The sequence below is a fragment of the Phalacrocorax aristotelis genome, chromosome 20 (assembly GCF_949628215.1).
Source record: "Phalacrocorax aristotelis chromosome 20, bGulAri2.1, whole genome shotgun sequence".
Lineage (NCBI taxonomy): Eukaryota > Metazoa > Chordata > Aves > Suliformes > Phalacrocoracidae > Phalacrocorax > Phalacrocorax aristotelis.
The window spans coordinates 8644411-8670573 of NC_134295.1; the positions used below are offsets into that span (position 1 = coordinate 8644411).

At 40.5% G+C, this 26163-nt stretch overlaps 1 protein-coding gene across 1 annotated transcript in view; it reads right to left on the reverse strand.

The window, feature by feature from the left end:
• Window positions 1-26163, reverse strand: part of LOC142066937 (uncharacterized) — a 328175-nt gene that overhangs the window by 236599 nt on the left and 65413 nt on the right. The window contains exon 4 of the mRNA XM_075115069.1: window positions 11211-11422. Coding sequence (XP_074971170.1) covers window positions 11416-11422 — 7 coding nt within the window. The 3' untranslated portion in view covers window positions 11211-11415. The remainder of the gene's footprint in view (window positions 1-11210; window positions 11423-26163) is intronic.

The following is a 26163-nucleotide window of genomic DNA, read 5'->3' on the forward strand; positions in this document are numbered from 1 at the left end:
CTCATGGTGTCATTGATGGATTCAAACCCGCAATTCCTATTCCCAGTTTGTGATGTTAACAAGATACTGCCTAGGTTAAGCTGTTGACTGAAAGAAACGCGCAGCCACTTAACTTCCATGATGAATATGACATTCCAAAATGAAAAAGAGCAATCCTTTTTCCTTCATATTTAAAGATCAACAAAACCATGCAACTTCAGTACCAAAAAATCCTCCCTTTTTAATGCAACACTGTTACTGGGATTTTCCATGTGCAAGTCATGATATGCAGCTGTAACCTAATAAATTTCAGCAAATTTAACCCAGGAAAGTTTTACCCAGTTGTAGAACAGACTAAATACATTATATAACAAGTAACAGAGATTACCACTTACATGCATCTGAATTTCCCTGAAAAACTTTTAATAATGGTATTAAAAGAATGCTTGGTTTTACATACAAATGAAGTGCTTTTCTCTATGACTCTTAGAGAAGAGAGCAATCAGGGCAATCCTTAGACCTCTGTCCTTTTATAACACATACTAGTTACAACTTGCCCATGGCAGTTTGATTTTTAAGCGGGTGTTTTTTGGTTTGTTTAGTTTTACAGTTAATGCAAAATGAATGCATATTACTGATAACGGAGGAAGGTGAAAATGCACTGGTCTGCCTTCATACCTCCTAAATCATCCTAGCCTTGGTGAAATGAATAAAAGCAATACAGACTTTGCCTATTCCTTGATTTAACAGGGTTGGAAAACCACTTTCAAGAATGCAACGTTCATTTTTGTGGCTCAAAACAGAATAAACTATTATTATGACATTCTTAACAGATATTTGCCCATCATACTACAAATAACCACAAGAAATGCCTGAACTGCAGTTTGCTGAAAGCTTGGAAAGTAATCAGAGAAAGTATCACTTCATTACTTCAGAATTCAAGGACCACTTCATCCAAGCTCAAGATCAGTGCATCCCTAGGAGGAAGAAGTCAGGCAGAGGAGCCTGGAGACCTGCATGGATGAGCAAAGAGCTTCTAGAGAAACTCAAATGGAAGAAGGAAGTTCACAGTATGTGGAAAAAGGGACTGGCCATTTGGGAGGAATATAGGAATTTTGTCAGGGCATGCAGAGACGCAACAAGGAAGGCCAAGGCCCACGTGGAACTACATCTGGTAAGGCATGTGAGGATGACAAGAAGGGCTTCTTCAATTACATCAGCAGTAAAAGGAAGACTAGGGATGCAGTAGACCCACTGCTGAACAAGCAAGAGGCCCTGGTGACACAGGATGCAGAAAGGCGGAGGTACTGAATGCCTTCTTTGCTTCAGCTTTCACTGCTAAGGCTGGCCCTTAGGCATCTCAGCCACCAGAGGAGAGAAAAAAATCTGGAGAAAGGAGGACTTCCCCTTGCTTGAGGATTATTGCATTAGAGATCATCTAGGCAAACTGGATCCTTGGCAAATCCATGGGCCCCGATGGGATGCACCCACAAGTGCTGAGGGAGCTGGGGGATGCTCTTGCCAAACCACTCTCTACATGAAAGGAGGGTGTAGCAAGGTGGGAGTCGGCCTCTTCTCCCAGGTACAAGCAATAGAATGAAAGAGAACGGCCTCAAGTTGCACCAGGGGAGGTTTAGATTGGATATTAGGAAAGAATTTCTTCACTGAAAGGGTTGTCAAGCACTGGAACAGGCTGCCCAAGGAAGTGGTTGAGTCACCATCCCTGGAGGTATTTAACAGATGTGCAGATGTGGTGCTTAGGGACATGGTTTAGTGGTGGAGTTGGCAGTGTTAGCTTTTTGGTTGGACTTGATGATCTTAAGGGTCTTTTCCAACCTAAATGATTCTGTTCTATGACTCTAAGATATTCCTCTGACAAGCCACAAGCAAAGTAGGGATTATTTGGCTGTGAGTTAGATGGATTCCTCAAGGAGAATAAAAAACACCATAAAACCTTTACGTTTCAAATCTCACTACCGGACAGGTAACAGTGAGGCAGATACAAAAAACCTAAAACACCTCTGATGGGTTGGAAAAAAAAGCTGGGATCAGCTGATTCCACATGAATGCCTTCTACCCTCTCCACTGTACATAAGGCGCCTGCTGCCAGTTACCATTCTGACTAAGTAAAGTTTCTCTGAAGAACAGTAAAAATAAATAAAGCCCCAAGTTCAGGCAACTGCCTCAGTGCAGCCATAAGCAAATGAAACTATTACAACATGACAGGCTTTATGTCTGCCTTGGCCTACATTCCACAGTCCCCCTGCTGAGACCTTGTGGCTGTCAAGCGCTCCTGATCATGCTCCAGTGATCCCAAACCTCTTCAGCTCAGTGGGTGAAATATCCGAACCGCAGTCAGCAGATGTCTGGCACACAGTCAGCAGAACGAGACAGCACCACATCGTTAGCAACAACAACAGAACAATGTCAGCACAGAAGGCAGCGAGTGCAACTCTGGCCAGTACTACATTACGTGCACTAACAAAACCCAGCAGGATCCTATGAAGACTTGTTTGACATTTTTGCTATGGGCAGAAATGCTTACATTCTCAAACTAAGCAGCGTTCCTAACACTGACTGCAGTAAGAACCCAAAGTACTTGGGTTCTTCAGAAAAAAAACAGCTATTATCCCCAGTTGCATTATCAAGTGAATCAACAAAGAGTCTTTGAGCTCACAGAACAAGAGGCTTTTGGGCGATTCTGAAACATTACTTTGTTTCCAAGAAGAGAGCAAACAAGCTCTTGCAATCTACTTCATTTTCAGAGTAAATAAACAGTCTATCAGACAAAAGCCAATTAACCTCATTACCTTCAACCTCCATTTAAAGTTCCCACTTTTCCCTGTATCTCCCCTGCTGCCCTTCCATCCTGGTCTATCAGCAGTCACAGCTGCAGATGTAGGAAGGAAAATTCCCCTATATGGCCACAGACAAGGAGATTTGCATGGTCCAAATCACCCCCTTTACAAATCACTTTGCTGATTCATAGGGTCCCACTGCAAGAAATATACACAGCTTCCGTAGCTCCCTTGGAAGACCCTGATGCTTTGGGTTCTTCAGTTCTGCAAACCAAAATTTCCCATCAAGTCCTTCAAGTTTTGGCTTCATGTGGTGGCTGACTTCTTCCATAGTTTGCTTAAAACAGCTACCACATCTCCACGTTCACTGCACTTTCAACAAGTAGAAAGTTCTGCACAGACTCAGTACTGGAAATCACAAAGAACGCAAGTTGTACGGCAGCTGCCAAACCACACTCGGCTTGTTAAGCCTATGGATCACACTAGAATTGTCACACATCACACCACGTAAGGGACACTTACTACTGTCTAAGTCCATTTCTCTGAAGTTAACCTATCAGTTGTCTCAATCATCCCATTTCCTAAATGAACAGCTTCACAGACAGTCACTATATTCTCCCACACGTGCCTACGGCTTTCTTTTTATTACTTTCCCCTTTTACTGCAATTCTGCCTTTCATCTATATTCACTAAATTCCTCTGGCCTTCTCCCAGGGCATATGCAGAAAAACACCCTGTTGGAACTGGAGTTCTGCCAAATCTAAATTCACTGTCACTTAAAGGAATTCCAACTGTCCTCAAATCAGACTGAAAAAAATCTCTAATGATAGCTTATTTTTAATTCTTCTTAAGTAGAGGACTCGAATGAATTTTCCTGATTTATTGGGGGAGTAAGGCAGACCTAGGTTTTCACAGATTCCTTTGTGAATATTTCTCACTACATACTGGATGTCATTATTCTACTGAGAATCAATTAGCCCAAATGTTGTTATGACAGTTACAGAAAAATTGTATTTTTAGCTACAATTTATAGTGTTCTGTCTCTTCCCAAGCAATCTTCACAGAAACGCTGAAAACTTCAAACTTAATCAGGTAGTGAAAGAAAATTTCTTTGATGAGAAAGAAATACATGCAAACAGGAGGGTTTTCTAGAAGAAAACATAAGCTTTTTACTTCTAGATGTACCCTGCTACTTTAGGAGTCCAACTGAATATATAAGCTAGCAAAAAGCAGCAGAAGGAGGATTTCATTTATTTTCTGTTTCATTTGATTCAATTGTAGACATTTCACAAGGAAGTGACAAATTTGTAATGCACTCTTTGGCCATTTAATAAAACAGATGCTGAACAATCATTTTCCATAGGCTGTAGCATCACAAATGCACCACGTCTGATGCACTTTCATCAGCAATCACTCCCCCACACCCCTTCTCTCCTGTCCTTTCACAGCTACCATCAAAATTAGAAGAAGCGTAGCAACCTGGGAGATGGCTTACCAAGGCAAGAATCATATTCTGCGTGCTGCAACGCACATTCTTACAGAAACTGTTCCAAGAGCCGGGCAGGCTCACTATCATACACATTGCACCCTCGTGGTCCAAAGCAAAAACAAAGACCAAGTGTGAATACACCCCTCTTTTGTAATCGTATTTCCCTCTGTCATGAAGGGAACTGAGAATAGGAATATGAAGAGAGGCAAGTAAGTGCAGAGGGGAGGGGAAATAAACAGAACAAACCAAGTGTGAACACGGGTACCACATGATAACCACATCAACCGATTAAAAACGGTAAGGGATTAGAAAGCAACGAAAGCTCCTCCAACAGCAACGGTGGCGTTCCCTCTGAAGACATGAGAAAAAGGCTACATATGTTTGGTAGGAAAGTCATGGAGCAGCAACCACTATGCTATTGACAACAGAACCACACTACTCAAGTCCCAGGACTACAAATAGATGTCGAGAAAAAAAGAAAATTAGAGGTCTGTCCTGTATCACATGCTGGACTCGACTAACACCAGGTCTACCAGCTTCTATGACCAGCAGTACGTGAGAGTGAGGCTTGCACCATTTTCAGTCTCCTCTCCTTACACAATTCCACTCTGCTCACTGCTGACAGATGCAGCTAAGAAGGTATTCTAGAAAATGCTGTCATCTGTTTGGTTTCCCAAATACATTTGAGCTCACTGCTCAGTTCATCAGCTCCTTTCTACACTCTCAAATGAAACAATCTGGACAGAGGAAGAGGGGAAAGTAGTGATTCAGATGAAGCCTCTACTTAAAAAAAAAAAAAGATGAAAAGCTAATTGGTCTTCATATTTATTGTGGTTTAACCCCAGCCAGCAACCAAGAACTACACAGCCGCTTGCTCACACCGCTCTGGTGGGACAAGGGAGAGAATTGGAAGAGTAGAAGTAAGAAAACCCATGGGTAGAGATAAAGACAGTTTAATAAGTAAAAGAAAAGCTGCACATGCAAGCACAGCAAAACAAGGAATTCATCCATTCTCTCCCACAGGCAGGGGGGCTCAGCCACCCCCCAGGAGAGCAGGGCTCCATCGCGCCTAACGGTGTCTGGGGAAGACAAACGCCATCACTCAGAACATCCCCTGTTCCTTCTTCTCTCCCCAGCTCTATAAGCTGAGCATGACGCCGTGTGGTGTGGGACATCCCTGGGGCCAGTTGGGGCCACTGTCCCGGCCGTGTGGCCCCCCCAGCTCCCTGTGCCCACCCAGACCCTCGCTGGTGGGTGGGTGAGGAGCAGGAAAGGCCTGACTCTGTGTAGGCACTGCTCAGCAGTAACTAAAACATCCCTGTATCATCAACGCTGTTTTCAGCACAAATACAAACACAGCCCCATACTCGCTACTGTGAAGAAAATTAACTGTACCCCAGCCAAAACCAGCACATTAAAGGCAGTTCCATAAAAGAAGACTTCCTGCCTCTTGCCACATTCCTTTTTCCTGAGTTTAGATTGACTGACTGATCAGGCTTAGAACCCTCATTTAACTTTAGTACTCAAAGTTCACAGCAAAGATCTTTTGCAAAGATCATGTTTTACTGGCCTAAAAGATATTCAGATTTGCTCTCCTGTCATGGGGTATGACAACTTCTGTCCCAGCAGCAATGAAAGAGTTACATTTAAAAAATAAGCAGCTGCAGCACTGGCACTATTCAGTGAACAAAACCAAATAGCACCAGCTTAGCTTGCACGATGGCAATGAAAATCACTGTGCAGTTATAAAAAACTCAGAGCTGAAAATGTGTCTGTTCTCTCTAATGCACAGTGACAGCCAAACACAACGATATTTTCAAGGGTATTGTGAACACTGCAAGGAAAAATCTATGTGTCCAGATAGATCTAATTGTCTAACATTAAACATTTTGTTAGCGTCACCCCAGTAGCAATTAACAGGTTCACAGTGTTTACCGGTTGCTAGTTTGTTAGTATATAGGCCGAGAGAGAAAATATATTCCCTACTTTCCACTATATTGACACACAGCTAAAAATGAGGCAAAAAACTGCCCAAAGATTAGTTACCAAAAAAACCCACCATTGGCAACAAGTCTAAGAATTTGTACGACAGTGGTTTACCTTCACATCTGGGTGATTTGGGTGCTCACTTATCCCTTCTGGACACCCTTACTATGATATTTTGATCTACCGTTATCATTAACTTTCCATCCAAATCTCATGTGCTTCCAGAAACAATTTATTTACTGAACACACACACACTCCCCCTCTCAGGTTTTTTCCTCATCTTCAGTCAGACAACTGCCTAAAAGACAGCTAGTGAGAAACCTACCTGTTCCTTTGTCTTGCCTAAGTATAATATTAAAGATTTACCCAAGCATAATATTGAAGCACTTTCCCAATTTTTAATCCCCACTTATAAGACCCCAGGCCTGCAATGTCTTCCATATTTGGGATGCTGGAGTTTATTCTCTAGGAGACAAGCTCAAAGTGAAATGAATCTTGAAAACACAAAAGCGAACCCTTCATCAGCAAAGACAGACTTGGTTTGCCTGTTCTTCACTAAACCTGGGAACTGCAGTAGAAGTATGTTCATACAAATAGGGCACCAACTAATTTTGTGCTCTTGTAGAGAAAGTGGAACAGAACAAGATACTTCTCTGGCAACAAACATTCTCTGCCCAAACTTTCACTTCTAGGGAAATGTTGCTAAAATTGACACTGTTTATTAGCCTGCAATACATAACCAGTGCTTTGATTTAGAGGGAGTAACTCTGCAAGTTGGCAGCTACTGGCACTTCCCTATTTCTGTGGAAAACACAGATGCTGGGTGGCAAACGTGAATAATCTGAAAAGAAAATCTAGCAGTTATTCATTATTTCTGATACATGCCCAAGCTAATTTTGAATTCCTTAAATTCAAAATTCCTTGTTGGCCAACTATTTAACAATGTTGATGTGATTATCAGTATTCAGTTAAGTTCTTTTCCTTTATTTTTTCCTTACAACTTTAGCAAAGGGCCTGGGATCTTTGTTTCACTGGACAATGTGCATGAAAGAGACAGTAAGCAGTGGAGTGAAAACTTCTATTTATTCATTTAAGTGGCATGGCACTACTGTACACAGCACTTGAGCTGCTAACCTTACTCTAAAATCAAAACTCCAGAGGTCAGAATTCCAAAATGGCAAGATTATTCATAAAGCTATCTCAGTCAGGTGCTGACTTAACATACCATCACAGAGGCTGAATCTCCTGCTCTCCCCAGCACACAACTTGTTTCTCAGTAATCACCCAAATCACTGATACTTCTGAGCTGTGAGCCAGAACACACAGCACAAAGCCCCTAACAAAGCTTTCTTCCCAAGAAGTGAGTAGTCAGGGGAAGAACACAATCTGATCTGATTTCAACCAGTAGCAGAGGTAGCTGCAGGTTCCTTCAAATGGCCTGTTGTGAGCTCCATTGAAGGCTGCCTTGTGTGTCTATATTTTCTACCAGGGCTATAAAACTTCACATCAAAACACATCTAGAGCTTTCTTGACACCCACCCCACAGAACTAGCAGAATAAAAGTAAAAGAAAACTGGTATCAGTTACATTATAACAAGAAATGGACAGCCACTTTGTCACACAGCTTAAGCAAACCATAGGCATCAATGACTTAAGGCAGTTGTTGGGGTGGAACTAGATTTTATTTGAATAGATGTCAATATATTTTTCTGCTGAGAAAGAACACCTAATTACCTGTCTGTCTCAGTCACAACAAGCTATGCCGAGATTATTTTCTTTCTCTCTGGATTCAAAACTGAGGGGTGCTTAAGAAAGAGGGAGGGCTATTTCAGCACCACAGCCCTGGAACATAACACTGAAGACATTCATTTACCTGTTTCCTCTACCATAGGCTAGTTTGAAACTCTGAGGGTAATACAGAATTCCAGAATTTTCTAATGCAATTCTCCTTCTCTAAGTAGAAATAAGAATGCTTTGTCCTTAGCTCCTACATCCGGTCCTTAGTACCACAATCTCCAATATTTCAACTGTTTCAACTGTTGATGGATTTCGTCTCTAGACCACCTCTGGAAGTCAGGAGTATATTAGCCTCACTTTGCTAGTACAGCAGCCATGGAACATAAGTGTGACCTTGTGTTCCAGTTCAGTTCCCCATCAACAGGGTGTCTTAGACTTCACCCCTGCCCTTCCTCGCTTACCTTTTGGGTTTAAGCATATTGCAACGAAAGCACAGACAGTGAAGCCGGATCACAATTTCCAGATTTCCTTGTCTGACCAGTGCAAACACCTGCTAAGGAACAGCAAAACAGGCAGGCACCCTTTCAACGGAAGGCCTTAAAGCCACCAGACTGATGCAGAAAAGGTTTTTTTAAAAAAAAGTTTCAAGAGTGTCTGACATGTCAGCATTTAGTATCTTTCAGCAGAACAGCTCTTCCCAGGACAGAATTAAGGAGGACATCTGAAATCACGATGCAGGTAGCGAGCAGTGCACCTAGCACCAGAACTATATTGGGTTGTCATCCAGACTATGGTTCTTCAACAGAAACACCAAAAAAGATGAAGACCCCAAAATCTTGGAATTGCAATACTTCTCCTTGGATTGTACCAAGTTCTCTGAATAGCTCTCACTTTCCGGAGAAGCATATGCTGCTTTATATTTGAATCAAGTTCGGAGCCTGACTGAGGGACAGTGATGTACTAATGAGCCCTATATAACAAAGTTGGAGTGCCAAAGCACATACAGAGCCACTCCTATATAAGCTTTTGCAAACCCAGTAACAAGAACATTTCAGAGCTTTTCCCTCTAACTTTTTTCCCCAGAATATCTTATTTTCTCACTGTGTAAATAATAACTATACCAGTAGAACAAAAAGTTGTCCATTGTTAAAAAGGGAAGGAAGCTTCACTATTTTTTCCTCTGATTTCCTAAGAGATATGACAGCAACTGGTAGCCTTATGTTTTGTATTTCAGCCTAGACACGATGGCCAGATTTCCTTCCCAGGAAGAAATTTCACAAAGCAAAAATTCTGCCTTGTGGATCATATCAGTGGCTTTTTAAAGCCATTTGTTGTGACATATGGCTGCATACATGACATGCCAAGCCCTGCCCCATGCTATTACTTACTGCTGCAGCACAGTGCCAAAAGCAGGAGCATGAGAAAATGCAGGGCAGAATTTATGCCTGGAGACACAAGCAGTGCTCGGAACACCCAGAGTAATCAATCTCATGCTGAACTGGAGAAAAGGGTTCTGTCACAGCATACTGCTCACTGGAAACCGAGAAGACAGCATGTAATCTATGAAGGAAAAGCATAAATGGATTCGAAGACACTCAGGAAAAACCCTTTCCATATAAGACAGCAACCCCTTTGGTAACAAAATGCATGGTAAGTTTTCAATTTCCAGTAATTTTCAGGACATTTGTAATTTTACATTAACTAATTACCACATTAAAAGTGGTACAAATCAAACTTTCATCACCATGAGCATAGAGAATCCACCTGCTATGTGTAACTAATGTTGTTCATGTTATTACACAATAGAAATTAAAACAGATTTGTTGAAAAACATTTCAAAATGTCCTCTAGAAACATTGCAAAATCAATAATCCAGTTTAATTTCCAGGCTAATATTTTAACAAATACCATGTCTCAATTTTTTAAGTCCTATTTGTGTAAGAAATAGTAGGAATATTTAACTAGATGTTAAAATAACCTTGGAAATACACCCCCAAACACTAAGATTCTTATGCCTAGCTTTCCTTATGTTAAACAGTATCACTGATATCCGGCAGCACAATCCCACTCAGGGAAATAATTTATGGGAGATAGATAATCTGGCAAGTGGAAGTTAAGTATAAGGACTTCTCACTATGACAGGTATATCTCTACAGGTGGCAAAACATAGAAATCTCCAGGAAAAGCACAGCTTGGACCTGAACACATTTGAACAGTGATGAAGACAGATTGTAATTTATAATATATTTAAATAAAACCACACCAAAAATATCTGTCCAGAACACTGCCCAGAGGAGAAGCAGCTGTTTAGAGTGGTTAATGAACAACCTCACTAAAACAATCACCAGGTTTGTAATTATACAGAGGGAAATGCATGTTTCTAACTTTGCTGACAGAGCTGCACTGGCAGCTCTGAGAAAAGACAGACCAAAGGGGGCATTAAAATGTAAGAGGACAACAAACTTGAAAGGGTGCAGCAGAACACTGGCCAAAAAGGTGGTCAGATCAGCAAGGGCTGACAAACCTGCAAGGAAAGATAAATAGGTACACTCTGACGCAGACTACAGGAAGATTTTCTTTGAAGACCATTACTGTATCACTTTAATTGACCTTAGAGTGAATATCCTCAGGGCGGGAAATGGTTTACCTATGTCAAAGCAAAACATGTCTTAAGGTAGTACAACCAGAAAATAGGATTGGTTCTCAAAGAACCATCCTAAAACTAACTGATCACCCAGGGACCACTGAAGGAAGCTGGACTTCTTGAGTGATCTCACTGCATAACACAAACTCACACACACAACAATGCCATTCCTTCTAAAACCTTAAAACCTGAAGAGATGAAGTACTAAGTTACAAGCTGATTCTCTAAAAATATTGGAGCCGGCTATCTAACCTTCATCAAACCTTACCCTGGTTAATAAAAAAAAAAAGTCTACAGTATAACATTCTTTATTAGGAGAAAAAACAAGAAAAAAGGGGACAAAACAAAAAAAACATCTATATATAAACATTCCTAAGAATCTTTATCAAATACTCGTTCTCAGAGAGGCTTAAAAAGTTGTTTTTCCTGTGGAAAGTTCATAAAATTGGTATAATTTGTTACGTTCCTTTAAGTCTTTGTTGTCTAAATAGGAGTTACAATTTAAAGCTAATATGAATAACTGAATCACAGGAAAAACACCCTCCAACCATGAAAAATAAATATTCAACATTCTCACCTTATCTTATATTCTTTGTAGTTCTGTTTCTCCACTGCATATTAAGTGGGCCCCATCAGAGGAAACTAATACTGTGTTAGCTCTTAAGGAAAAAAGAAAAGGGCGGGGCGGGGAGTGTGGAGTTGTCACTGAACTGGAAGGTGCCAGCTGCAGAACTAAAGTCATCTTTGATAGGATAATTCCATGGTTACATACTAAATTCTCTTCAGATCCTGGGGAAAAAAAAAAAAAAAAAAAAAAGGTAAGTGACTAACTTTCCATAGATTACTGTGCAGTTCAAGTACCACTCGCTGACAGTTTGGGCACCCATCAGTAACTGTTTGGAGAATCTGACATTAACAGTGCATCGAAATGCAGCAGGTAGCACAGCATGTAATGTCTTCCAGAATGTTTGGGTTCGTGCCAGCAATGGATTTTGTCCCTCAGCCTTTAAGTACAAGCTGCCTTGTCTTTCCCAGGTATGGAATCCACAAACTTCTTGGAAAAGACTTGATGCTCAAAAGAATGAAGGGAGGCTCTAAAGGACAGGGGAAAAAGGGAAAGCAGAAAATCTGGTGGACAACAACATACAAGAGCAGCATGACAAAAAAACATTGCAGGATGGATATGTGCCATTACCTATTACGGGGAGAGAGCGCTCAAACCAAACAATGAAAAGAAAGACTGTCTTTAACATCTGTATAAATGCACAGTCCTTCCCTAAAGTAGTCTCGAATTCACATTTAAGTGGGAAGATGATTTGACATCACAATATTAACAACAGCTACTTTAACAACCGATGAAAAAGAATCACAGCAACTTCATTATTCACAATTGCAATGGGACACAGATCTTAGCCTGGGAATGTCACTGTGATTGCTAGGCAGTGTCTGGAATAATAAAATTCACAGGCACCTGACCTGAGTTTAAAAGAATGAGATCTCAAACAGTACCAACACACTACAGCAACCCGGAAACGCTTCTAGAATTGTAAAGAAATTGTCAAGTCGTTCCTCAATCACCTCATGAACAGGGAGCTGAAATTCCTTCAAAAGAAAAATTACAGCTATGTGGAAAAGACAGTTACTATTGTTCATTGAACTAACCATTGAAGGACAATGAAGAAAGAAAATATATGTGAGAGAATGAAAAAAATTGCAAAAGGAAGCAAAACACCCATTATTATCTGTTGATCTAAAAACCTAGAGTCCAGAATTAGGAAAAATTCTGACAAAAAGTTCAACTTTTTTAGTAAGATGTGATGAAAAAGGCAACATGAAAAAGGACCAACCCATACTCCAAATCATCAAATACCAAAGGAGTATCAATACGCACAGAATTTTTATTAAAAGGTGAGGAGAAACATAATAAGCATCTTAAGGAAAGAAACAAGTATAGCCAGAGAATTGAGAAAGAAGTCTCGAAATGACTCATGATTTGCAAAACGTCTAGCATAAGATCGATTTGAATATTACAGCTAAGCAGATACGATATATACTCACAGCTTACCTCATCTGCCCAGTACATTGAGGGCTGCAAGGTGCAATTTCCAAAAATTGTTTTTCCCCTGTCAGATATCCATTCATGTCTGATGTGAAAGTTGTGTACATCTGAACTGATAAATTAAAAGGAGAGGAGTTTTTTGGGGTGTTTTAGTGATTTTGTTGTCGTTGTTATTTTGGGGGTTTTTTTTTGCGGTTTTGGTTTGGTTTTTTTTTAAGCGCAGGAAGTTTGCATAATGATCCAGTCTTATCACCGGAACCAAATGTATCCTACCCAGACACCTGAAAAGAAATAGATGAAACTCACTGCAGTTGTGATGGTCACTAGATCTCTGAGTGTGAGCGGCTACTGCAGACTTCAGGAAGTGTCTGTCACAACTCATCTATTTTGATGTCCATTATGAAACCCTCCTGGGGTTAAATAATATACGGATACAAGACAGTTTCACCTCCACTGGAAGGGTTTTAAAAATGAAATTAGACATGTTTTTGAGGCAAAGTCTTTTGCAGTTATCTCCCCAGTTCTGCACGTATTGCTATAGAATCTGTGGCCAAAGGAACCTCCTCTAAACCATTTCCCATCACCTCCTCGATCTGTCAACTTCAATTGGGCTTTTCTTGTAGCACGACTTATCCTATACTGAGAGGATAACAAACAACTCAACTTATCCTTCTAGATTTATAACTGCAATCTAAAAATCTGTATTTATTCCTCTTGCTTAAAAGTCTGAACTGTTTCACTATACAGTATTCACAACTGCCCATTCCAGACTACCGCACTGTACTTATTTCCTTCATTTGTCTCTTCTCTCATAGTATCTGTGGTACAGAAACTTCAGAGTCACGTTTTTCACTCTGAGCTACCCCCTCTAATAAAATACTCAAGCAAGGCAGAAAAATTCCAAAGGCAGAAACATCAGCACACTTACTGATGAATCAGGCAAAAATTCTAAGTATTAACACATAGAAGCATTGGGGCTATCATTTATTTTTAACTGTTTGTTTTACTCCTAAATTACCTTGCAGTTGCAAGAAGTGAAATAAATTGAATTCTTTTGAATGGAATTATCCAACAATCTTTTTTTCCTCTGGGGGCATTTTTAGGAAGAAAAACGTATTCCAAATCAGATTAACCAAAAAGCTGGAAAAGTGTCTCGCTAGTTTGACATATAAAACAGTCAGAAAAAAACAAGAAGTCCATGAGACCATACAACCACTATGCAAAGGCCTTGCTAGAAAGAACTTTAAAAATAGAGCTAAATTCAAATACAGTAGACCAAAAAGAAAAATTCAAATGGCAACTTGAACTCTCAGAGTGTATCATCCTTGTTTCTCTGCAGTTTATGAGGACTTGCCAACAACCTGGAGCAAACGGCATATTAAGCCTCATCTAGGAGAAAGGGCCAGAACATACGAGTTATAGATTTCCAGCCAGATGCTTTCATTCCCTGGTTTAGATAACGTGATTTCCTCCACCCTCACCATTTATCTGCCATTCCCCAAAGAGAAATGAGTCCTGACTGGGAGGGACAGCACTGCTACAGACTACAAAATTTGTGCCTGATATTTTAACTGAGGAAATAGTCTCAGGTTTTCATTTCATTTCTAATGCAAATTGGAGTCTTAATACTGGATTCTTATTACATCACTATTTTCTAATTTACTTTTGTATAACAACTATGGGAAAGATCATGCCATCCCTCTGTTAAGTGGAGAGAAAAATCAAAACCTTGTTTTCTCATAGGCTATCCATTGTTGCTCTTACCCAGAATGTTGTCAACTCTTAGGCTTGCATCACTCACTCTGCCCTTTTTTTTTTTTTGCCTCTCTCTTTTTTTTTTCCTTCTTCTTCTTTTTTCTTTGTCCTTTTTTGTTTAAAAAGAGAAAGGGGCTTCATATTCAGAGCAACTTGTCCACAACTGACCAACTGACTCTGGCTTCTGTGAAGTTCCCAGGCGAGCTCTATCGTAAACGCTCTGATTTGACAAGTTCCAAAGACTGTTTTCCATTCATTCTAGGGAAGTTTTTAAATGATCAGCCAATACATCAAAGGGGGGAGTACTCTAGAATTCATATTTCTCTGTAATCCATCCACTCAAGAGTAGATGTTGACAAATATGCTACAAATAAGCTCTGAGAGTAGAGGATGACAAATTTTCTGTTAAATGCATCTTCTCACAAACCAAACCTACATAAATGAGCAACAAAGCATCACAACCCATGGTACAAAGGAATAGGCAATTGCTGTCGGATCATATCTACATTTAGCACTCAGTAGCCAAAAACAGTAACTTTCCAATTCTCTGTTATTTTGTCTAGCAAATACTGGTGCAGTCCATGAAAGAAATTACGAGGATTTCCTTCATAATGGTCCCTATTATGGCTAGTTCTTTCAGTTAATTTATTTTTCATGGAATGCTAATAAATGAGTAGAGAGAAAATGACATAAGCATAAGATAAACAGCCAGTGTTTGAACATAACACCTGCAGAGAAATAGGCTTCCTATGCATTTCTCTCCCCACTACTCCCCCCGAAAGAAAAGAACTCCTAGATTAAAACAAACCTGTTCAGACATCTCTAACTCTTAACCAAAATATTTCCTAAGTACTCATGCACCACCAAGACAAGAACAGATGAATGAAAAACAATACCACAAATACTCACTAGAATTAAGGAAAGCTATCTTTCTTGAGCTGTGTTCTACTTTTCATCGTAATTCTGTTCCACTAGTCTATTAGCAAGTAAGTTGTGATTAACAACTAGACAAACATTTGAATTTATAGAAGCAGGTGAATACCAATAAAATGAGAAGTCTGCATTCCTAAACAGGGAGCAAACAACTCCAAATGATCCTTTCTTACCATAGTCAAGTAACACAAACTAAGTTTAAAATTCAGACCAAAAATTGTTCAGTGAATTATTTAAATAGACAAACCTAAGAAAAATACTGCCTGTGTATGAATGTTAAATGCATTGCATGCAAATGCCTATTTAGAATGCTTAAGTAGTTGCTTATGCAGTGGCAGTACAATTAGTGTCTGTATAACTACTAAAAGATCAACCAGCAATGAACTGCTAGAAGAAATCCATCCCTTACACACTCACTACATTCCAAAGTCTTTCTGTAATGTACTGTCTGCTATAAAAATAAACCCATGGAACAGTCAGGGGTTTAAGAGGTTAAAAGCTGGAACAACAACAGATTTAAATAGACACAGAAGGGCAAAAGCATGGGAAAATACAGACTCACTAACAGACCGGATTCCATAGGTATGAACCACTCTACTCTGACTTTTCCACTGTTACGTTTCCCATAAGCTTTCCTTCCAACTGCATCTTCTCAGATCTCCTTTTACGCTGCTTGCCCTCCTTGGGGCAAGGGAACCAAAGTGAACAGAGCGCACCAAGTTCTGAGGACTTTCATATTCCAACTGTCTTTGCAAAAAAAGTGGAACCTACTGACAATCTCTTTCAAAAGATCTGTCAAATCAAAACCTGACGATGAAATGCAAACTTCTTCACATACTGTCAACAATCCCCAGCAAACCACATAACAAACAAAAAAGCAACAAATCGATACATACATTCTTCTATGACTTTGTCTCTCTTTCACTGTACAGATATAGTTCAGCCTATGGTATGACAGATACACTTGTTATGTTTTATACATTTTGGACACACATCAATAAGAGACTTCCTTCTCAGTAATATTTCTGAAGTAAGAAAAAGATTTTTCTGTTCATGGAAAATAAAAAAATTCATTGTGCAACTATCTGGTTTGATGAACATTTCAAACACTAACGGCAAGGTTAAGGAAAAGAAACAATACTTCAAAACTTCAGCAGTTCGGCAAGTTGAAGCATCAGAAGCCTGAAAACAGATGGTGAGTTTATAAGGAACATCTCTTCATAAGCCATACATTAGTTCTGCAATGACACTGGTCAACAGATTTCTGTTATTGCTTATCCCAGTATTAACACCTATGGTCCAGGAACAAACAGGACTTCAGAAAGGTAGATTCAAAGAACTGATTTGCAGCCAAATGTCAATACAGAAGAAATGGACCCTCAAAATTACTTTGATGAAATTACTTGTACTGAAGTACCAATATCAAATTGAATGTTGTGTACTAGAAAACTGCATTAAAATCAGTAAATAAGGATTTATGGGGGGTTTTAGCCTCATTAAGAAGAAAGAACAAAGCTCTCTTAGGGAATGTCTATGTTTAGAAGAACTAGCCGGATTTGGGTTTGCTATGGCCATTGACTGTTGGGCCATTTAAAGTATCTTGATGGATCAGATGTTTATTATACACAAAGATGGAATCCTCCTACTTTAGAAAAAGGGAGACCAACATATTCAGGACCAACTCACAACCTATTCATTTAATATATGCTGGAGTAAGTAACACAGAAGGAGCAATGGTAAATACTAAAATTAGTGAAGCAGAGGAAAAAGCATTAGCAGCAGTACGGAAAACAGAATGGAAGCAAAGGTGACTAATACTGAAGGAAAATGGGTTTGTATGTTGGATGCAGTCATTACAAGAAGGATGTAAGTGACATAAATGATAAAGGGACACATGCAAAGGGAGAGGTACAATGGGAAATCATGGGATAGTAGGTCATGCTGAACAAATCTGATTAACTTCTCTGAAAAAGTCGCAATAAGAACTGATGGGACAGACTAACAGACATAATGTATTTGGACTTAAAGATGGCTTAGAATACTTCACAAAAGAAAATGCTAGGGTAAAAGGTCAGTAAATACAGTGCAGATAAACAAGGAAATTCTAAACTGAATTCAAAACAAGGTCAGTAAGAAGCAGCAGATAGGTAAAGAACAGATAGAACACTGACAGCTGTGCAAACGGATAAGTGTTTGACCCCCTCTTACTTAGACAAGGGACCAAAGATAAAGAAAGGACTTCTGAAGATATTAAAGCTGTGGCTATAAATATCAAATTGGAAGGAAGGTTTGGTAATGCAGGTGATATGGTCAGAGTCCCAGTGACCCTGCTTAAAACTCAAAATTATATTATTCGCTTGCTGTTAAATATACTCTTCCATTATTGAACTTCTGGGCTAAAAATAGACAACACAATGAGACTTGCAAGAGACCTGCTACACTGAAAGAAGAGACAACTGGAAAATTTTGCTCTAACTTGAGAGAAAGCGGTAATTTCTATCTCTAGGCAAGCCCTGTCAACATCTGCTTCTGATTTCTTGACTTTCTAATTTTAAGCTTCACCAACTGGAATTTTCCCTTGAAATTACTTTAGAAGACATTTAATCGGGATGTTTGCGGGGAAGCCAATCTTTGATCACAAGGAAGGCTGTGTTTACCTGAAAATGCTATTGCATGAGGAGAAATTCAGTGAGTATTCTTACGTTTACAGTTATAATGAACTGCTTTTCATTCTAAGAAGCATAGCATCTTTCAATCCCTCTACTTCCCTAACAGCTTGTTTTACTAAACTGCTATCTATTGTGTTCCTTCTGGCTTGTCAGCACTCTGAGATGGGAACTGCCTCCTTAAACAAAACAAAAAACCAAGCAACAAAAAACTTACACAGCATTCCGCACAGTGGAATCCTGACCATAGACTTCAAATTGAAGATGTAAATGAAGAACTTTTAGGAAGCTCTGCAGACTTAAAAATATGTTTCATACACCTTTGGATATGATGGCTTTGCCACACAATCAAAAACAAACACACGGTAAATTTTTGAGGGTCAGATCAGGCAGGCATTTAAGCATCTGTACACCATGAAACAAGGGTTTTTGAAGATGACAGAGAATAGTGAAGTTCGTAGAAGACGGTCAAGGAACCACACTACTAACTTGAGGTTGGTAAAATAATGCTTCCACTATTAGAACACAAAAGGATTTTCTTCATGATGTTTTAAATGTAGACCTTAACATTTGATTCATGTATTCCACTGAAACCTTCAATAGACTGTACTGAAATGACAAACAGTTGCATAAGATAATTGTAGGCAAAATCTTCAAACGCCTAACTTGTTTCCCTAGTTATTCTTTCATAATGTTCAGAGATATTACCACAGCCATTTCCTCACGTTTTTCAGAGCTTGATAATCTTCATTTTCAGAGTGCTCTTGTGAAGAGCAGAAGTGCCAGACATTTCCTCCAAGCTTAATTCAAACCGTATTGTGCATTATTCTACTTGTGGATATGGTTATTTCTAAAATTAAAAAAGCTGCCTGCTTTCCAACAGAGACGTACAATACCATTTACTTAAAAAGCCTGCCTATCTTCTAAAGCTATTTCTCAACATTGTTCTGTTAACAGTATTATATTGTGCAAAGTACTCTACAGAAGTAAACAGCTAAAGGCAGAAAATAAAACAAAGGAATTTCCTCATTTTACATCAAAATTCTTCCCCATTCTATTGCTCTTCTCCCTTCATCTTGACTACAATCACTTACAAATAATTTTTATTTTACCTATTCAAAAAGACAACCTAAGGAAGTGTGGGTTAGATGAGAGGACAGTGAGGTGGATTCAGAACTGGCTGAACAGCAGAGCTCAGAGGGTTGTGATCAACGGGGCAGGGTCTGGCTGGAGGCCTGTAACTAGCAGCGGTCCCCAGGGGTCTGTGCTAGGTCCAGCCCTGTTCCACATATTCATCAATGCCCTGGGCAAAGGGACAGAGCGTCCCCTCAGCAAGTTCGCTGACGATCCCGAGCTGGGAGGAGCGGCTGATACGCCGGAGGGCTGTGCTGGCACCCAGCGAGGGCTGGGCAGGCTGGAGAGCTGGGCCCAGGGGAACCTCAGGGGATTCAACAGGAGCCAGTGCAGGGTCCTGCCCCTGGGGAGGAACAACCCCCGGCACCAGCACAGGCTGGGGGGGACCTGCTGGAGAGCGGCTCTGCTGGGAAGGCTCTGGGGGTCAGCTAGGTGACCCTGAGCCAGCACCGGGCCCTTGGGGCCAAGGGGCCAGCGGTGTCCTGGGGTGCATAGAAAGGAGCGTGGCCAGCAGGTCGAGGGAGGTTCTCCTCCCCCTCTGCTCTGCCCTACTGAGGCCACATATGGGGTGCTGCGTCCAGTTCTGAGCCCCCCAGTTCAAGGACAGGGAACTGCTGAAGAGAGTCCAGCGGAGAGCTGCCAAGGTGATCAGGGGCTGGAGCATCTCCCTTGTGAGGAAAGGCTGAGAGAGACCTAGGTCTGTTCAGCCTGGAGAAGAGAAGGCTGAGGGGGGATCTCATCAATGCTTATCAATATCTGAAGGGTGGGTGTCAGGAGGATGGGGCCGGGCTCTTCTCAGTGGTGCCCAACGCCAGGCCAAGGGGTCATGGGCACAAGCTGGAACACGGCAAGTTCCACCTGAACACGAGGACAAACCACTTCCCTGTGCGGGTGCCAGAGCAGGGGCACAGGCTGCCCAGAGGGGCTGTGGGGTCCCTTCCCTGGAGACATTCACCCCCCGCCTGGACGTGGCCCTGTGCCCCTGCTCTGGGGGTGCCTGCTCACACAGGGGTGGGACGGGATGAGCTCCAGAGGGCCCTTCCCAACCCCTTCCACTCTGGGATTCTGTAATATGGCAAGGATTTCCACTGCTATATATTCCTCAGCCTCATCCACAGAAACAACAGAAGATTTTTGCATCTAAAGCTACTTCTACTTCCAATGTCTCACAATTAGTAATACATAATTATATTTTGGTCGTAAACACTTTGAATATCAGCATGCCTACTAAAAATGAAACAGCAAGAAAAAATTAAAACCAGCAACAACCATTGCCTTGGGCCTCATCACTCCTAAATATTGTGGAGAGTTTGAAGGTCCTTGAGACAGTTGTTTTGATAATGTAAACTGAAGGCTCAGCTATTATGAATCCTTCTCTCTAAACAAAATCTGCTCTGAAATTGGTATGTTGTAGAAAACGAACTTTACATACGCAACAAATCTGACATCAGATATGCAAGTGGAGATCAAAGGGGACTCCTGTGCAACACCACATACTGCACTGAACTGTGAGGAAATACTTCCCTAAGTGTCCTGGCATCTGTGAACACACACTGATCTGTCTGCCCTTTCAAAGCTTGTGATCCTGATTCCCAGATCTGACTGGCTAACTGTCCTATCCTAACCACCTCGTACATACATCAATAACCATATTCCTTGCATCAAATCTTATGCCATCTTTCTGTGAAAAATGATTGGCATGACTGGTGTTCATTGCTGCTAACTCACACTTAAGCAATCAAGAGGGACAGTTCTCCACCTCTTCACTACAAGAAATGGAGGGCATCAAGTGAAACTAGCAGGTTAGATGTTCAAAAGTGTACGGAAAAAACGGGGCATAAGTCTTCAGCCAGCACTTAGCTAAGCTCTGGAACTCGCCAGAGAATGCCATGGATACGTAAAGATGTTATCAGCTCAAGGCGTTACGGTACAATTTATCAGAAGAGAAACCCATCAAGGCCTTCTAGATAGAACAATTGCAGGAATTAATTAAAGTATTGAAGACTTAAACAGAATACAGGGGGAGTACTGCTATGTGCTTTTGTACATCATTGGGCAATATGCTTGTTATACTCTTACATTCTTTCCTCAGACATCTGCTTTTGGCCTGTGCCAGAAAAGATAACAGGCCAACTGGACTTTTAGCTAAATGCCATACAGGTCTGGACATTACAGTTCTCATTTGCGAAACCTGAAGCCACTGCAAATACATGAAGTGATGGGTTCCCTTGGGTGACCCTTGGTAGAAAGGAAAGAGAAACAGTGCAGCACTCCACAGAACGGTCATACACAGGGAGCTTTTAGCAAAACGTGAACTCTGGAGAGGAGACTTCCAGCAATGCTCATGATCCTGGCGTGAGACATTTAGGCTTAACATAACATGTGCTGATGCCCTGACAGCATTTATCAGCACACCAGTCCCAGGGACAGTGCCGCTCCTCTGCTGCACACTGTGCTGTGCCCTAGAGGTACTACAGAGATCCTAACTGGGCTAATGCAGATTCTCTCTCTGCTCCCTCCTCAGTACAATCACCTCCACAGTAATCAGAAAAAGCTTTTTATGAGGTTTCATGAAGACATTACAAGAACTTCTGAGTAAAATGGTTTTAATTTCTACAGAATAAAAATAACTTGGACATGCAAAAATTATAGAGTTTGCTGAAAGTGACAGCGTAACTTACTATCCCAGTTAGGATTAGAACTTGGCTCCCAAACACCTTTATCAGGCTTCTTTGCAGAAACAAAGATATGGGAAAAAATGAGGAATATTCACAGATTAAGTTGTTTGCAATTCAATTTTTGCAAAAGCCACTACAAACATATTGATGTGTAAATGGCCATGTCTTTTGGATGATCCTTTTTCCCTTCTCCAAAGACTGTTTTTCATCAGAACAGGAATAGGATGCATCTTTTCCAGCAGAAGAGAGAGTCAACCATTTCCACTTCCTTGTCTCTTCTTTAAAGATGTTAGACACTAAACTGCATCCATGCCTGAAATCCACAACTGCACTAAAAAGGTGCAAAAAGTTTCCTTCTAATTAGGTGTCCAATACAGAATGAGAAAATGCACTGCTATGTACTAGTATTCCTTCACCATTTACATATGTTTTATTTCTCCTGAATCAGAACAAAAATCTGAATTATTCTTTTGAAAAGATTTTCAAGCCAAAGGAAGAAGGAAACAATATAAAATTTAAAACATACTTCAAACTAAGTCTTTACTCCAGAAAGGAGAACTCCAAATGTACAAGAGGCAGGCAATAGCTTGACAGTCTGCATTCAGACAGCAAGCAATGCCCAGGTTACCAGCCACTTGACTGTTACACATTACATGTAAGCGATAGTCATAATAGCGTAACAAAGAGCCTGCAAAAATCTGGCCCTAGAACTAATTCTTTATAATACTACTGTAAACTCCTACATTCACAATCTAATACAATTTCTGAAGATCAGGGAAAATGAAGGCTAAGAAAATGCCATACAATGCTATAAAGAAGTTACTGTGCACTCAGATCTGGTCTGAGCAGTTGCCACTACCATCTTCTGAAAGTACAGTAGGGCAGAGGAAGCTGAAAGTATGAGACTGACTCCAAGGTTCTGCCAGCTGTGGTACTAAGGCGGTAACTGACAACTAATCTTTCTTTAGAGGCTGAAATAAGCCAACAACAGGTAATTTCTTAACACTGGTGGCTCTCCAAGTCAAACAAAACACTTGAACAGTCCCCAGTGAGAAAAAGGCAAAAGGAGAAATAAGATGCCATTTACTATAACCAATCAAATTCCTCTCATGTAAGACCCAGAGGAAGAAAATTACCTGCGAGTTAAACTCTAGCACTAATACAAGGACCCAGCCCTCTTGGATGCAACACTTAGGACATTCTTTTTCTTGTCCTCACACACATAACCTGCAGGAATTTAATTATGCTGCTTCCAGCACCTAAGAGCATTCAAGTATGCCAAGCTGTTGCTTCCAGCGTTATAGAGACTAGGCAACATCCTCAGATGATCGCTGTGTTTCACGACCCCTTGTCAGACTAAATCAAAAAGCATCTTTAAACCAGATGGTCGTGTAGAAATCACCCAGCCTGCCACCTTGTGTGCACTCGGAACATCTCCACTGTTGATAGTGTGAAACTAGGTGAGCAACAGAAAGAACCATACACAGCAGAGTCGCATATAAATAAAGGCAGTCTTACCAAGCCTTCTTTCTATAACCCTAAGCCCTGCTCTCTCTGCAAATTTTTAGTTCTAGTCTCAGCCTCTCTAGACTGTCAAACATCTACTGTTCAAAGTGAAACCCACCCTCCAAATATGTCCAATGTCTGCAAGAAACAATATCTACATTTTGCAGTTAGATTACAGCAATTTCATTCATTCTAAGACTGGGCAATCAGCGTCTTAGTGTCTGATGCTCAGAGCTGCTGTGATCCTCGACAACTTGTCCTCCATCACATTTAGTTGAAGGCAGAGGTCCAAAGAAAAGATATGGCAGCCATACGACATTCTTGTCTTACAGTCTTCTAAAAGTATGGATCACACATATTTATTTAGGTAAGGCCCTAATTACTTACTGGCAAGATCTTCCAGATAGCAGAAAGAGATTGATGAATAGGCTCACCTTCAGGCTAGCCTGATGAGCAAAACTGAAACTCTTACATTGGATCAGCCTCTTGCCTAGGTGTAAGTGCTCCGTAAACTTCACAGATCTTTCCATAGCCAGACAAATACTTTCTGGCTTTCAGGAGCAAAGATCTATAGAAACTTGCAAATATTTTTAAGTCCACAGACAAGAACGAAAGACTTTAAAGAATTCAACCATTTGACCTGGGGAATAGAGAGGTCACCACAGGTAGGAATGAGAAGAGATGTACAAGTAGCATAATAAATTCAGCTCTGCTTGTCGGCAATATTAGATCTGACAGAGCCCACACAGAAACTTGCGCTATAGCTAAAAGGCAAAGTCAAATCAAGATGTCAGCATAGCAGCTACAAGCACATGTACACAGTGACCCATATTACCACTATTAACTCTCCCTTTTTGCTTTAGAATTTAACCAATGAGCTAACTGCCAGCTTCTCATCGAAATGAAGGATGTTAAATATTTTTCGCCAAGCAAAAAGGGCCTGTGCCACAGCTATACATCCAACCATACTCACAGGAACGGAAAAAAGGGAAGCACTGTTTGTACCTGCAGAAATTAGTTCCATCTCCCTGTAGTATATCCAATGAGATGTACAGAGCATGTTCAGTTTGAGGCTCCCTGTTATATTATCACAGTTAGCAACTACAAGTACATACAATAACATGGCACATAATAAGGCTGTATGCTTGCCTTTATGTCACATGAACTAAAAATTGAATGATACTTAGATTAATATGGAACTCCACAAGGATGACATGTCAATTTGTAAAGCCTCGAATATTTTCTACAGTAAGGCCTTAGCCAGAATACCAAAAGTTAGGCTTTGGGCACCATATTTAACAAACACATGTATAAACTGAATACACACAACAGGAAAGGAACAAGAGCAAGCAGATATGTAGCATACAAAACCTGCAAGGAAAAACTGAAAGAACTGGGACATGAAATCTTGAGAAGACAGGGGGGAAAAAACCCATGACAGCAAGTATTCAAATATGTAAAAGGCTTGTACATAAAGGGGAAATAAGCTCTTCCCCTATGAACATAGGAGGGATATGAACAAGGCGAAAGGTAAATGGCTCAAATCATAGCAACGTTCAATACTATGGAAAACTTTCTACGGATATGAATAGGGAAGCATGGAATGCAACTGCCTATGGAAGTTGTGATATCTTTGTCCTTTTAATTCTCAGTGCTTTGAGCACCCAGAATTACAGGTAGCCAGAACCAATAAGAATTCCAGTCCATTACAAGTAAATAAAATTTTGCATCATTCACTAGAAAAAAAACACTTGAATGGCATTTGTAACTCAAGGTAAATGATCTTAATGTATAACCTCAATGAAAATTCAGTATTATATTAATTTATTTAGTAGTTTGGGGTTTTTTTAATTGCAAATATCCAAACTAAGATGATGGGAACTAACTTATGTGGAGAAGACAGTAAAAGGGCTCTGTACTGCTGTCATCCTAAAATGAGGGGCACAGAGTCCTCCTGATCACGTTAGTGTAGGGCCAGCTTCAGCAGGACCTTAAACTAAACAGCTTCCCATTTGCAAAATGGGGATATAGCGAGGGCTGCTGTTAAAAAATGCTACCTAAATGTTAGGGAGGATTATTAGAGAGAAAAAAATGTGATCATTGTTTGAATCTGCGCTGCTTTTTGTAGCACTGAATTGTTCTCTAGGTCTGATCGGTGAGATAGTAGTTCTCACTTACGAAGACAAAAAACCCATAATTGTCAGCAATAGCAAGCTTTACATATTTGCCCCTCCAAAACGAAGACAGTGGAAACAAATGGCTGTGCTGGGAGTAAGCATGGCCTTCACTTAAACAGGCCTATAAATCAAGAGCCTGGCACTGGATACGAATGATTTCTGGCAGGGCTAGCACTGCTACAGGCAAACTCCACAAGGACTCACAGTGTATCTATAAGGAAACAGCACCCAACTGACTGTTAACCCCGTGTTCTCTTCCCAAGAAAGTTTCCACTTGCAAGGTAGAGCAGAAGCCTCCTGAAGAGTTGTCCCTTTCTACACTAAGTTCAAACAAACCTTATGGCAGCACCACAGTAAACTTAAGAGGACACCAAGTCACCAGGACTTTCATTTTAATTATGGCACAAAGTTTCATTGCATTTACAAAACATTCTTTTTTTCATTTACATTTTCTTGCAGATTTTTTTTTTAATTTGGAAGGCATGATAGGATTTTCCTTTTCCCCTTCTATTTCCCTTGAAAAGGGCAAAAAGGCAAGACTGAAAGACAGATAAATGGAAAGAAAAAGAAAGGAGAGGAACTTCTTGGCCTTCATTGAAAAACAGAGCACTTTGATGCGTAT